Raw genomic sequence first — 14808 nt, forward strand, 5'->3', positions numbered from 1 at the left:
AAAGAAAGAAGCGTTTCTACGCTGTGTACAAGATCTGTTATTAATGGGAGTGATCCATCCAGTTCCGCGGTCGGAACAAGGACAAGGGTTCTACTCAAACCTGTTTGTGGTTCCCAAAAAAGAGGGAACTTTCAGGCCAATCTTAGATTTAAAGATTCTAAACAAATTCCTAAGAGTTCCATCGTTCAAAATGGAAACTATTCGGACAATCTTACCTATGATCCAAAAGGGTCAGTACATGACCACAGTGGATTTAAAAGATGCTTACCTTCACATACCGATTCACAAAGATCATCAACGGTATCTACGGTTTGCCTTCCTAGACAGGCACTACCAGTTTGTAGCTCTTCCATTCGGATTGGCTACGGCCCCAAGAATCTTCACAAAGGTTCTGGGCGCCCTTCTGGCGGTACTAAGACCGCGAGGGATTTCGGTAGCTCCGTACCTAGACGACATTCTAATACAAGCTTCAAGCTTTCAAACTGCCAAGTCTCATACAGAGTTAGTTCTGGCATTTCTAAGGTCGCATGGATGGAAAGTGAACGAAAAGAAAAGTTCTCTTTTTCCTCTCACAAGAGTTCCATTCTTGGGGACTCTTATAGATTCTGTAGAAATGAAGATTTACCTGACAGAAGACAGGTTAACAAGGCTTCAGGATGCATGCCGTGTCCTTCATTCCATTCAACACCCGTCAGTGGCTCAATGCATGGAGGTGATCGGCTTAATGGTAGCGGCAATGGACATAGTACCTTTTGCACGCCTACACCTCAGACCGCTGCAATTGTGCATGCTAAGTCAGTGGAATGGGGATTACTCAGATTTGTCCCCTACCCTGAATCTGAATCAAGAGACCAGAAATTCTCTTCTATGGTGGCTTTATCGGCCACACCTGTCCAGGGGGATGCCATTCAGCAGGCCAGACTGGACAATCGTAACAACAGACGCCAGCCTATTAGGTTGGGGCGCTGTCTGGAATTCTCTGAAGACTCAGGGATTATGGAATCAGGAGGAGAGTCTCCTTCCAATAAACATTCTGGAATTGAGGGCAGTTCTCAATGCCCTTCTAGCTTGGCCCCTATTAACAACTCAGGGGTTCATCAGGTTTCAGTCGGACAATATCACGACTGTAGCTTACATCAACCATCAGGGAGGGACAAGAAGCTCCCTAGCAATGATGGAAGTATCAAAGATAATTCGCTGGGCAGAGTCTCACTCTTGCCACCTGTCAGCAATCCACATCCCGGGAGTGGAGAACTGGGAGGCGGATTTCTTGAGTCGCCAGACTTTTCATCCGGGAGAGTGGGAACTTCATCCGGAGATTTTTGCCCAAATACTTCGACGTTGGGGCAAACCAGAGATAGATCTCATGGCGTCTCGCCAGAACGCCAAACTTCCTCACTACGGGTCCAGATCCAGGGATCCGGAAGCGGTTCTGATAGATGCTTTGACAGCACCTTGGTAACTTCGGGATGGCTTATGTGTTTCCACCCTTCCCGCTGCTTCCTCGATTGATTGCGAAAATCAAACAAGAGAGAGCATCTGTGATTCTAATAGCACCTGCATGGCCACGCAGGACTTGGTATGCAGATCTAGTGGACATGTCATCCTGTCCGCCTTGGTCTCTACCTCTGAGACAGGACCTTCTGATACAGGGTCCATTCAAACATCAAAATCTAACTTCTCTGAAACTGACTGCTTGGAAATTGAACGCTTGATTTTATCAAAGCGTGGTTTTTCTGAGTCGGTTATTGATACCCTGATCCAGGCTAGGAAGCCTGTTACCAGAAAGATTTACCATAAAATATGGCGCAAATACCTATACTGGTGCGAATCCAAACGTTACTCCTGGAGTAAGGTTAGGATCCCTAGGATATTGTCCTTTCTACAAGAAGGTCTAGAAAAGGGTTTATCGGCTAGTTCATTAAAGGGACAGATTTCAGCTCTGTCCATCTTGTTGCACAGGCGTCTGTCAGAAAATCCAGACGTCCAGGCTTTTTGTCAAGCTTTAGCTAGGATCAAGCCTGTGTTTAAAGCCGTTGCTCCGCCATGGAGTTTAAACTTAGTTCTTAACGTTTTACAAGGTGTTCCATTTGAACCCCTTCATTCCATTGATATAAAATTGTTATCGTGGAAAGTTCTATTTTTAATGGCTATTTCCTCGGCTCGAAGAGTCTCTGAGTTATCAGCCCTACATTGTGATTCTCCTTATCTGATCTTTCACTCAGACAAGGTAGTTCTGCGTACTAAACCTGGGTTCTTACCTAAGGTAGTTACTAACAGGAATATCAATCAAGAGATTGTTGTTCCATCCTTGTGTCCAAATCCTTCTTCAAAGAAGGAACGTCTTCTACACAATCTGGATGTAGTTCGTGCCCTCAAGTTCTACTTGCAGGCAACTAAAAATTTTCGCCAAACTTCTTCCTTGTTTGTCGTTTATTCTGGACAGAGGAGAGGTCAAAAAGCTTCTGCTACCTCTCTCTCTTTCTGGCTTCGTAGCATAATACGTTTAGCCTATGAGACTGCTGGACAGCAGCCTCCTGAAAGAATTACAGCTCACTCCACTAGAGCTGTGGCTTCCACTTGGGCCTTTAAGAATGAGGCCTCTGTTGAACAGATTTGCAAGGCTGCAACTTGGTCTTCGCTTCATACTTTTTCCAAATTTTACAAATTTGACACTTTTGCTTCTTCGGAGGCTATTTTTGGGAGAAAGGTTCTTCAGGCAGTGGTTCCTTCTATATAATGAGCCTGCCTATCCCTCCCGTCATCCGTGTACTTTTGCTTTGGTATTGGTATCCCAGAAGTAATGATGACCCGTGGACTGATCGCACATAACAGAAGAAAACATAATTTATGCTTACCTGATAAATTCCTTTCTTCTGTTGTGCGATCAGTCCACGGCCCGCCCTGTTTTTTAAGGCAGGTAAATATTTTTTAAATTATACTCCAGTCACCACTTCACCCTTGGTTACTCCTTTCTCGTTGATTCTTGGTCGAATGACTGGGACTGACGTAGAGGGGAGGAGCTATATCAGCTCTGCTGGGTGAATCCTCTTGCATTTCCTGTTGGGGAGGAGTTATATCCCAGAAGTAATGATGACCCGTGGACTGATCGCACAACAGAAGAAAGGAATTTATCAGGTAAGCATAAATTATGTTATTTCAGTTTGAAGGTACTGATTTTTTGGACCCTTTAACTTGTGAGACATTGTCATAAAGAATAAGGCAAAATGACATATAAAAGAGACACAAGAAATAATTACATGCGGGAGATAGAGAAGCTCCAAATGATTATATTTATGGTGCCAATTAAATCATACTTAAACATTCAATAGAATGTAGACTACTTTATTTATTTATGAGCTGTGTATTGTAATGTACTCAGTAAACATTCCATTTCCCAACACATCACCCTGAGAATAAACTGGGTGCACATGCTATAAGTTTGGCAGTATTTACAGAATAAACGATGTGTGCATTACCTGAAATGGGCAGCATTTAAGAGTCAATTAGTTTCAAAATGAAGTTGAGATGACCGCAAATAAATAAATCTATCTATCTAACTATCTATCTATCTATCTATCTATCTCTCTCTCTATATATATATATATATATATTTCATTATTTATTTTATATATATATATATATATGTAAATCAATATCCGCACTCACTGGACTTATATCAGTGTGTAATTTATTGCTGTGACTTTTCGGAGCCAAACTGCCCCTTTATCAGACCAACCATATCAAGTGAGAAATCGAGCATAATATACCCTCATAAGCCCCGCCCCAACAAACAAAATTGCGCCAAGAACAGTTACCATAGTGATGGTGCATAATCATACAATCATAAATAACAACAATGCAATGTGATATACAATAGGGGTAAAAAACAATATGTTCATATACAGTATATCGTTAATTATCTAAAGCGTGCATGTTTAAAACACCTAATGGATCCGCTGTTTTAAACATTTTAGATCAATGTTTCCCAACTGCGGTCCTCAAGTACCCCCAACTGGCCTGGTTTTCATTATAGCTGAACCAGTGCACAGGTGAAATAATCAGCTGATCAGTAACCATGGTTACTAACCTGCTCTCATCCATCAGATGATTATTTCACCTGTGCTCTAGTTCAGCTATAATGAAAACCTGGACTGTTGGGGTTACTTGACGGACCGCGGTTGGGAAACACTGCTTTAGATAATTAAGGATATATATATGAACATATTGTTTTTCACCACTATTGTATATCACATTGCATTGTTGTTATTTATGATTGTATAATTATGTACCATCACTATGGTAACTGTTTTTGGCGAAATTTTGTTTGTTGGGGCGGGGCTTAAGAGGGTATATATGGTTGCTCTGAAGAAGGGGCAGTTTGTCCCCGAAATGTCAGAGCAATAAATTACACATTGATATAAGTCCAGTGAGTGCAGATCTTGCTTTACATGGATTCATTTCTTTTCCTGACACCCTGGCAGTTAATTTTCTGAGATGTGAGTGCAAATCCACCTTGACTTTTCTCATATATATTTATTTATATATATATATATATATATATATATATATATATATATATATATATATATATATATATACACTAATTAAACTATATATACATTAATTAAAGATACTACAGACAAGACCCAGCGAGTGCCTTCTCTTTTTGATGTTATATTGTGCACTGGAGTGCACCCTGGGCACCACGGACGGACTCAGTCCTTAACATATACCTGGAGTGCTTTACCATTTGAAGTGTTTATATATATATATATATATATATATATATATATATATATATACATATATATATATATATATATATATATATATATATGGATATAGAAAGTGATGATCAAAACTAATGTCTGGGCGCACAGCAATAACAAGTACTAACAATAATACTGGCTATGATATGATTGATCTGAACAAATGGATGTGTATACAAAGTTCAAATGCAGTTTCATTAGTCGCCAGTCTTTTCTTTTTAAATAGATCTCAGTATGAGGTAAGTATAATGTACTTACCAGAGGGTACCTCAATCGTATGAGGTAAGTGATCAGCAGCTATATAAGTAAAGATGATCCCCAGGCTCTTTCTGAAGTGGTATCCAAACGATTCCCTGTAAGCGCCAGGTGGTGTCAGGAATAGGTCTTTTTCTTTCCCATCCATAACTCCTGTGAGCATCTGAGGAAATTGTAGATCTCACCACCAGAGGAAAGACAAGAAAGATATCAAGAGAGTCCAGGATTTCCATTTGTTGCAAAGACAATCTACAGGAAACTGTTAAGATACCTCTTCAGAAAGAGCCTGGGGATCATCTTTACTTATACAGATAGCAAGAGAGTCCAGGATTTCCATTGTTGCAAAGACAATCTACAGGGAATCGTTTGGATACCACTTCAGAAAGAGCCTGGGGATCATCTTTTTTTTTATTAAATCTTTTTATTAAGGTTATTCCAAAGAAAAGAAAAACAAAATTACACAATTTGTCAATATCATATACAGTGAGTACATCAATAGCTTTGTTGGTACAAGCTTATGTAATATACTAAAGGAAAACAAGCAAAATTGTAAAGCATCTGAAAATCAGAGTAGTACTTTAGCATAAATGTACAATGTGAATGGAACCTCATTTTTAATTATTTTTAGGGATATACAGTATGTGCCTCCATAGCTTCAAAGGGCCACTCATGGGTCCATAAAAACTTAACTAACTCATAGGAGGAATTATGATATTGGGGATCTTCAAGGGTGCCCAGGGGGCCACTTTTGGGCCTCAAACTAGACAAACCTACATTTTATACTTAGCTGAAATCAAAAGGAATGCAACCAAGGATCTCCCATTGCATATACATCAATAATAGTACAGGAGATGCTTCCAACTAGGAGGCACAGTCCCTTCAAAAGGGCTAAAGTTGTATAGGGGGACTATATGGGGGGACTTAAAGAGTTACAACCGAATACCAATGATATGAAGTAATCCTGTAGAGTTGTAAAAATACGGTATGGTGCTAATGCACATTAGGTAAAAACTAGATGAATTGAAACGGTGTATTTACTTACATTGTTAAGGTATTGAGCTAGAATCAACCATACACTTATCAAAATAATAGAGGGCAATCCCAGTGTGGAAATACAATATTGAAAATGCCAGTGGTAGGGAGGTGACTTATGAATTTATAGCTGGCGCACTAGTGAACCTCACATATTGATCTACACAAACAGTAATATCTAAACATATGGATGAAATGCAATGATATTAACATACTAACAGAGGGTGAGCTCAAAACTAATTTATCTGAGTTGTCTCCATAGTCCACAACACTGACTTAGACTAGCAGTTGTCTAATAAGTAAAACATTCTTATTCAGAGTCACTGACCATATTGAGAATTCTAAAGTTGGGCAAACCTCACAATGGGGGACATGGTTGTTCAGGCAGTGAAAGCCTTCATAGGAAGTCCTCATAAAGAAGGTTGACAGTGTAGGTATGGCAGGTATGTCTATTAGGGGCCACTGTGAAACTTGAAAACAGTACATAGACCAGTTGATGAAAAACTGCCTATGCAGATTGCAAGGCACGTAGTCGTTGGGCCCCCAGCTATCATATTACAAGACTGTCAGCCTATTCCGGAGCGTAGGGCTACACCACCTGCCCTGAGGTGAATTTTCCCACAGGTCCCCTTGTACCTACAGAGGTGGTCATTCCTGAGGTGTTCTTTGTTCCCAAAGAGGAGATCATAGCTGGCCCAGCGCAACCACCGCACACTCCAGCTGCACACCCTCGAAGTCAGCGGACCAGCCTGATCGCCGGCAAGAGGCCGAGTCATGAGTAGTTGGTGACCCCTCGCGGTTTGACAGGGCCGCATGTATACTGCAGGGTCACTTTTTGTAGACTCAGCTGCGGCGATCTGATCGCACAGCAACAGACCCGGCTCCCTCATGGCAAATTGCCGGAACGGGGCATGGCACTCCTGGGTCGCCACACCACTGTGGAGCGGCACAGAGGCCGCTGGGCATCCGCTCAAGCGCTCGGGATCATCGGCACAGCAGGAGGTAAGCATTGCATGGGGTACTTTGTTCTCTGCAACACCATCAAATTTTCCTTCCGTAACGAGCAGAGATGTGGGTCTCCTGCGTGTGGTTGCCTGGAAGGGTGCTAAATCCGGCTCTGTAGCTTCATCGTTCTCACAAGGTTCACCGGCAGAAAAGGTTGGTGATACACTCGAAGTGAAAGTTTCAGGAGGGGGCCGGAGTGTATTTCTAAGAGCACTTGAGAAGACCTCTTGATAGTAGGAGAGCAAGTTGCTGAACTCTCCGATAAAATGCGCATCCTCCATGCTAGATACATCCATGTTAGGGGACACTCAGTAGTAATCAACTGGGTGTTCAGGGAATTGATGTTATTGACAGTTATGGCTAGTTAGTGAGATAAAGTTCTTGAAGATCTTTATGCTAAGTTTTTGCAACGGAACCACGGCGTTGCGCGACGGCAGAGCCCTAAGGAATCTCTACCGGGGGGTTTAATTGGAGGCCGCAACCTCAGTATATGCTCCGGTGCTCTGGTGCTGACAGCAATTACAACAAGTTTAAGATCGTCAGGTAGATGATGGTTAGCTTGATTGTAACAAGTATTGTTTCTTGCCAAATGGTGACTTATTCCAGTTTTATCAAGTAAATTCTATCTAGGCTGGAGCAGCACACAAAACTGCGACCTATCATGGCCGCCGCCCGGAAGTTCCCCCCCTGGGGATCATCTTTACTTATACAGCTGCTGATCACTTACCTCATACGATTGAGGTACCCTCTGGTAAGCACATTATACTTACCTCATACTGAGATCTATTTAAAAAGAAAAGACTGGCGACTAATGAAACTGCATTTGAACTTTGTATACATATCCATTTGTTCAGATCAATCATATTATAGCCAGTATTATTGTTAGTGCTTGTTATTGCTGTGCGCCCAGACATTAGATTTGATCATCACTTTCTATATCCATTTACAACAGTGACAAGGGTACACTGTATCAACTCATAGGCAGCACGCATACACCATACAGGATCAAGCTACCATCCTATACTCTTGTATCATACAGTGATTCTTGCACTTTAAAACACTTACTATAACACTAGCATAGAATCCAAAATCTGTCCAAACAGATTTAGATACATCAGTTTTATAGACTTTACGCACATTTAGGTGTTACAGTTTTAGCGCTGGTGCCAATCCTTTTTATCCATAGTAAGTTCCCATGGGAACAGGGCTCCCAGTTCCCCCTGTATTTGTTTGTTAAATTTTGTCTGGTGTCTCATATTTTACTGTCCTTTTATCTTTGTTACCCATGGACAGCGCTGCTGAATCTGTTGGCGCTTTATAAATAAAGAATAATAATAATATATATATATATTTCCATGTGTTTGGGTATTAGTTGTACCAATTTATTTCATGACAGTGCATGGGCATTAGAAACCACAAGCAACCGGAAAAATGTTGCCAATCAGAAAGGTTTAATCCATAATTTCTTACCAGTTATATTAACTTGTCTTTCATCAGTAGTTTTTTCCTTGTCTTCCACAACCACTTTACATGTATAAATTCCAGAGTTGGACACCCGGGTCTGATTGATGGTGTAGAATACTGCTTCTGTGTTGGAGCTGACATTGTAGAACAAATCATCATTTTTGTAGAAGAAAAAATGGTATTTCAGCTGAAATTCTTTATTTTTTGCAAGTTCCACAGAGCAGTTCAAATCCATTTTGTTTCCACTTTTTAGCTCATTAGATGGAAGAACATTTAGATCAATGCTGTTAATTTGGAATACTGAAATGATAAAAAAAAATTGTCAGCTCAAATATGAGTTCTCTTATGTACAATTATCACTGCCTGGGAACATACACACACACACAACCTCTAGAGCAGTTTAGGCACTTTCTTTTTTTTTTTCAAAAAAATAGGGTACTTTAAATTTAAGATTTAAACCGAAACAGCTTTAGCGCTATTTGGTACTACCGGAGCCCTTAATGCACCTCTATCTCTCACACCTGTGCTACTAAACTGCAGTTTGACACCAGACAAATGGTTTTATCGCTCATTGGTAGCGCTGGTTTGCTAGAGGCTAAAGTTCTGACTTCTCTATTTCTTTATTCTGAGGTGCAGTAGTCATTTTAAAGGGTCGGGAGACGTTCTCTAGCATCAGAAGGGGGTGAGACATTGGGACATATCAAAGTATATGCTCAATACTGTCTATATAATTGCTGCTGATAACATTTTATTGCTGGTACTTACTGATAATGCAGTCTTTAAGGGGCTATTGTTATTAAGTGTACTTTTTTGTATACCCTTAAAGGTTTAACCAGTTTTTCATTGTGCCATGTTATCTGTCATATGACTTAACTACTTTCCTGCCGAGTTTGTCTTTGTCTGTGTGCCCTATATACTGTGTCTGTGCTTAGTTTATCTCCTCATCCGTACTTTACCTGCCTTTCCTTACACTGCTGTACTGGAGTAATTATGGACCTAGCAAGGGTCTCAAAACTATAAGCTAGATTACAAGTTTTGCGTTGCGGCTTGTAATGCTGAAAATATGGTATTTTCAGAGTTAAAACAGCACCGCAGCCATTACGAGTCTAGTCAGTATAGGTGTACCGCACACCTTTTAGCCTGTACCATAACGTCAGTCCCGCACATGTAAAAATGATGTATTTTCATGGGATTCCCATAGCACTGCTATTACGAGTTATGCGGTGAGGCTAAAAAGTGAGCGTTACAGCCTAAAACCACAAGATCCGTAACGCCATCTAAAGTCAGTAGTTATGAGTTTTACGTTACAAAGCTGTAACATAAAACTCATAACTAAACAGGTACAAAGTACACTAACACCCATAAACTACCTATTAACCCCTAAACTGAGGCCCTCCCGCATCGCAAACACTATAATACATTTATTTACCCCTAATCTGCCGCTCCCGATATCGCCGCCACTAAAAAAATGTATTAACCCCTATTCCGCCGCTCCCCAACATAGTCACCACTATACTAAAGTTATTAACCCCTAAACCGCCGCCCTCCCGCATCAAAAACACTATTCAAATATCATTAACCCCTAATCTGCTATCTGCCCACACCGCCACTATAATAAACCTATTAACCCCTAAACCTCAAGCCCCCCTAACTAAATATACTAAAATAAACTATTAACCCCTAAACCCAAAGCCCCCCACAACGAAATAAACTAATTTAAACTAGTAACCCCTAAACCTAACAACCACCTAACTTTATATTAAAATTACAATTTCCCTAGCTTAAATTTAATTAAAACTTACCTGTTAAATTAAAAAAAATAATTTTAAACTAACAACTAAACTATTATACTTATTAAACTAAAATTAAACTAACTAAAGTGTAAGGCAGTGTTTATTGTAAGGCAGCCAATAGAATGAGAGCTGCTTAAATCCTATTGGCTGATTTGAATAGCCAATAGGAATTTAGCAGCCCTAATTCCTATTGGCTGATTCGAATCTTTCAGCCAATAGGAATGCAAGGGACGCCATCTTGAATCACGTCCCTTGCATTGAAGATTCAGTTTACGGCGGCGACCGTAAGAAGAGGAGCTCCACGTCGGATGTCTTCAGGATGAAGATCGAAGAGGCCGCCTGGATGAAGACTTCTTGCCGCATGGATGAGGACTTCGCCGGCTGGATGAAGATAGAAGAGGCCGTCTGGATGAAGATTTCTTGCCGCATGGATGAGGACTTCGCCGGCTGGATCCTTCAAGCGGGACTTCAACAACTGTAAGTGGATCGTCTTGGGGTTAATATTAGTTTTTTTATGGGTTTTTTGGGTGGGCTTTTTTTAGTTTAGGGTCTGGGCAGTAAAAGAGCTAAATGCCCTTTTAAGGGCAATGCCCATACAAATGCCCTTTTCAGGGCAATGGTTAGCTTAGGTTATTTTAGCGTTAGGGTTTTTATTTGGGGGGGGGGGGTGGTTGTGGGGGTGGTGGGTTTTACTGTTGGGGGGGGGGGGTGTTTATATTTTTTTCCAGGTAAAAGAGCTGATATCTTTGGGGCAATGCCCCACAAAAGGCCCTTTTAAGGGCCATTGGTAGTTTATTGTAGGCTAGGTTTTTTTTATTTTGGGTGGGCTTTTTTATTTTGATAGGGCTATTAGATTAGGTGTAATTCTTTTTTATTTTTGATCATTTGTTTGTTATTTTGTGTAATGTATATTTTTAGGGGGTGTTTTTTTAAGTAAAAAAGCTGTTTATCTCAGGGCAATGCCCTACAAAAGGCCCTTTTAAGGGCCCCCCAAAAGGCCCTTTTAAGGGCTCTTGGTAGTGTGGGGGGTGGGGGATTGTATAGTGCTAGGGGGTGTTTGTATTCTTTTGAAAGTAAAAGAGCTGGTTATCTCAGGGCAATGCCCTAGAAAAGGCCCTTTTAAGGACCCTTGGTAGTTTGGGGGGGTGGGGGTTTGTATAGTGTTAGGGGGTGTTTGTATTCTTTTTAAAGTAAAAGAGTTGGTTATCTCAGGCCAATGCCCTAGAAAAGGCCCTTTTAAGGACCCTTGGTAGTTTGGGGGGTGGGGGTTTGTATAGTGCTAGGGGGTGTTTGTATTCTCTTTAAAGTAAAAGAGCTGGTTATCTCAGGGCAATGCCCTAGAAAAGGCCCTTTTAAGGGCCCTTGGTAGTTTGGGGGGTGCGGGTGTGTATAGTGTTAAGGGGTGTTTGTATTCTTTTTAAAGTAAAAGAGCTGGTTATCTCAGGGCAATGCCTTTTAAGGGCCCTTGATAGTTTATTCTAGAGTAGGGTTTTTTAATTTGGGGTGTTTTTTTTTTTAACGGTATTAGAATAGAATTAATCTTTTTTTTGTTGATAATTTCGTTTTTTTGTAATGATAGTTTTTTTTATTTTTGGTTTCAGTGTAAGGCAGCTTAGGGTTTATTTCACAGGTAAGTTTGTATTTATTTTAACTAGGTAGTTAGTAAATAGTTAATAACTATTTACTAACTAGTCTACCTAGTTAAAATAAATACAAACTTACCTGTGAAATAAAAATAAAACCTAAGCTAGCTACAATGTAACTATTAGTTATATTGTAGCTAGCTTAGGTTTTATTTCACAGGTAAGTATGTATTTAGTTTTAAATAGAAATTATTTAGTTGATAATTGTAAATTTAATTATGTTAAAGTTAGATGGGGTTACGTTAGGGTTAGGTTTAGGGGTTAATATAGTTTAATTTAGCTTGTTGCAATGTGGGGGGCTGGCGGTTTAGGGGTTAATAAATGTAGTATAGTGGCGGCGATATAAAGAGCGGCAGATTAGGGGTTAATAATTTTATTTAGGTAGCGGCGATATCATGAGCAGCAGATTAGGGGTTAATAACTGTAGGGAGGTGTCAGCGATGTTGGGGGCAGAAGATTAGGGGTGTTTAGACGTAGGGTTTATGTTAGAGTGTTAGGTTTAAACGGTATTTTAATTTCCCCATAGACATCAATGGGGCTGCGTTACAGAACTTTTGTTTCCGCAATCGCAGGTGTTAGTTTTTTTTTTTTTGCCTGCTCTCCCCATTGATGACTATGAGGAAATCGTGCACGAGCACGTCTCAGCAGCGCTCTAATTGTGTGCGGTATGGAGCTCAACACAATCATATCACATGCAAAAGGCGTATGTTTGAGAACTTGTATTAGCAGTGTTATAGAAAATTAAATAACGTAACTTTTGTTGCGTTCGTTAATTTCTCTATAGCGCTCAAAACTCGTAATCTAGCTGTATGGCAGTTACTTTAGCCACTTGGCTTAAAGCCTTACGGCTAGATTTAGAGTTTTGTCGGTAAAGACCCGCGTAGCTAAGGCTGCTTTTTTTTCCAGCGCACCCTTAAGACAACGCTGGTATTTAGAGTTGTCTCAATGGCTGCGTTAGGCTCAGAAATGGGAGCGTTGAGCATAATTTACCTTCCCTTCAACTCTCAATACCAGCGTTGCCTACGGTAGCGGTAAGCTGGAAAAACGTGCTCGTGCACGATTTCCCCATAGGATACAATAGGGCTGAGCTGGCTGAAAAAAAACCTAACACCTGCAAAAAAGCAGCGTTCAGCTCCTAGTGCAGCCTCATTGTTTCCTATGGGGAAACACTCTCTAAGTCTCTCTAAGTAACACCCTAACATGAACCCCGAGTCTAAACACCCCTAACCTTACACTTATTAACCCCTAATCTGCCGCCCCCGCTATCGCTGACACCTGCATTATATTATTAACCCCTAATCTGCCACTCAAGACACCGCTGCCACCTACATTATCCCTATGAACCCCTAATCTGCTGCCCCTAACATCGCCGACACCTATATTATATTTATTACCCCCTAATCTGCCCCCCCAACTTCACCGCTACCTTACCTACACTTATTAACCCCTAATCTGCCGACCGGACCTCAACGCCACTATAATAAATGTATTAACCCCTAAACCGCCGCACTCCCGCCTCGAAACACTATAATAAATTTTATTAACCCCTAATCTGCCCTCCCTAACATCGCCGCCACCTACCTACAATTATTAACCTCTAATCTCCCGCCCGCAACGTCGCCGCTACTATAATAAAGTTATTAACCCCTAAACCCTAAAGTCTAACCCTAACACCCCCCTAACTTAAATATAATTAAAATTAAACGAAATAATATTCCTATAATTAAATAAATTATTCCTATTTGAAACTAAATACTTACCTATAAAATAAACCCTAATATAGCTACAATATAACTAATAATTACATTGTAGCTATTGTAGGATTTATATTTATTTTACAGGCAACTTTGTATTTATTTTAACTAGCTACAATAGCTATTAAATAGTTAATAACTATTTAATAGCTACCTAGTTAAAATAAGTACAACATTACCTGTAAAATAAACCAAACCTAAGTTACAAATACACCTAACACTACACTATCATTGAATTAATTAAATAAATTACCTACAATTAGCTAAACTAAAATACAATTAAATAAACTATTCTATAATACAAAAAAAAAAACACTAAATTACAAAAAATAAAAAAAATTACAAGAAGTTTAAACTAATTACATCTAATCTAAGCCCCCTAATAAAATAAAAAATCCCCCCAAAATAAAAAAAATGCCCTACCCTATTCTAAATTACAAAAGTAATCAGCTCTTTTACCAGCCCTTAAAAGGCTTTTTGTGGGGCATTGCCCCAAAGTAATCAGCTCTTTCACCTGTAAAAAAAAATACAACCTCCCCAACATTAAAACCCACCACCCACATACCCCTACTCTAGCCCACCCAAACCCCCTTAAAAAAAACTAACGCTAACCCCCTGAAGATCTCCCTACCTTGAGTCGTCTTCACCCAACCGGGCCGAAATCTTCATCCAAGGTGCGCAGAGGAGGTCCTTCATCTGGTAGAAGTCTTTATCCAGGCGGCATCTTCAATCTTCATCCATCCGGAGTGGAGCAGAGCCATCTTCAAAGGAGCCGACGCAGAGCCATCCTCTTCAACTGACGACTGAACAACGAATGAAGGTTCCTTTAAGGGACGTCATCCAAGATGGCGTCCCTTCAATTCCGATTGGCTGTCAGCCAATCGGAATTAAGGTAGGAAAAATCTGATTGGCTGATTCAATCAGCCAATCAGATTGAAGTTCAATCCGATTGGCTGATGCAATCAGCCAATCGCATTGAGCTTGCATTCTATTGGCTGATTGGAACAGCCAATAGAATGCGAGCTCAATACAATTGGCTGATTGGATCAGCCAATCGGATTGAACTTCAATCTGATTGGCTGATTGGATC

The 14808-nt window shown here is 40.3% G+C and overlaps 1 protein-coding gene across 2 annotated transcripts in view; it reads right to left on the reverse strand.

Annotated features, from left to right (window-relative positions):
- PECAM1 (platelet and endothelial cell adhesion molecule 1) overlaps positions 1-14808 on the reverse strand; it is a 526904-nt gene that overhangs the window by 176020 nt on the left and 336076 nt on the right. For both annotated transcript variants that reach the window (XM_053708076.1, XM_053708083.1), the window contains one exon: positions 8535-8828. In XM_053708076.1, coding sequence (XP_053564051.1) covers positions 8535-8828 — 294 coding nt within the window. The remainder of the gene's footprint in view (positions 1-8534; positions 8829-14808) is intronic.

Source organism: Bombina bombina, chromosome 1 (assembly GCF_027579735.1).
Source record: "Bombina bombina isolate aBomBom1 chromosome 1, aBomBom1.pri, whole genome shotgun sequence".
Classification (NCBI taxonomy): Eukaryota; Metazoa; Chordata; class Amphibia; order Anura; family Bombinatoridae; genus Bombina; species Bombina bombina.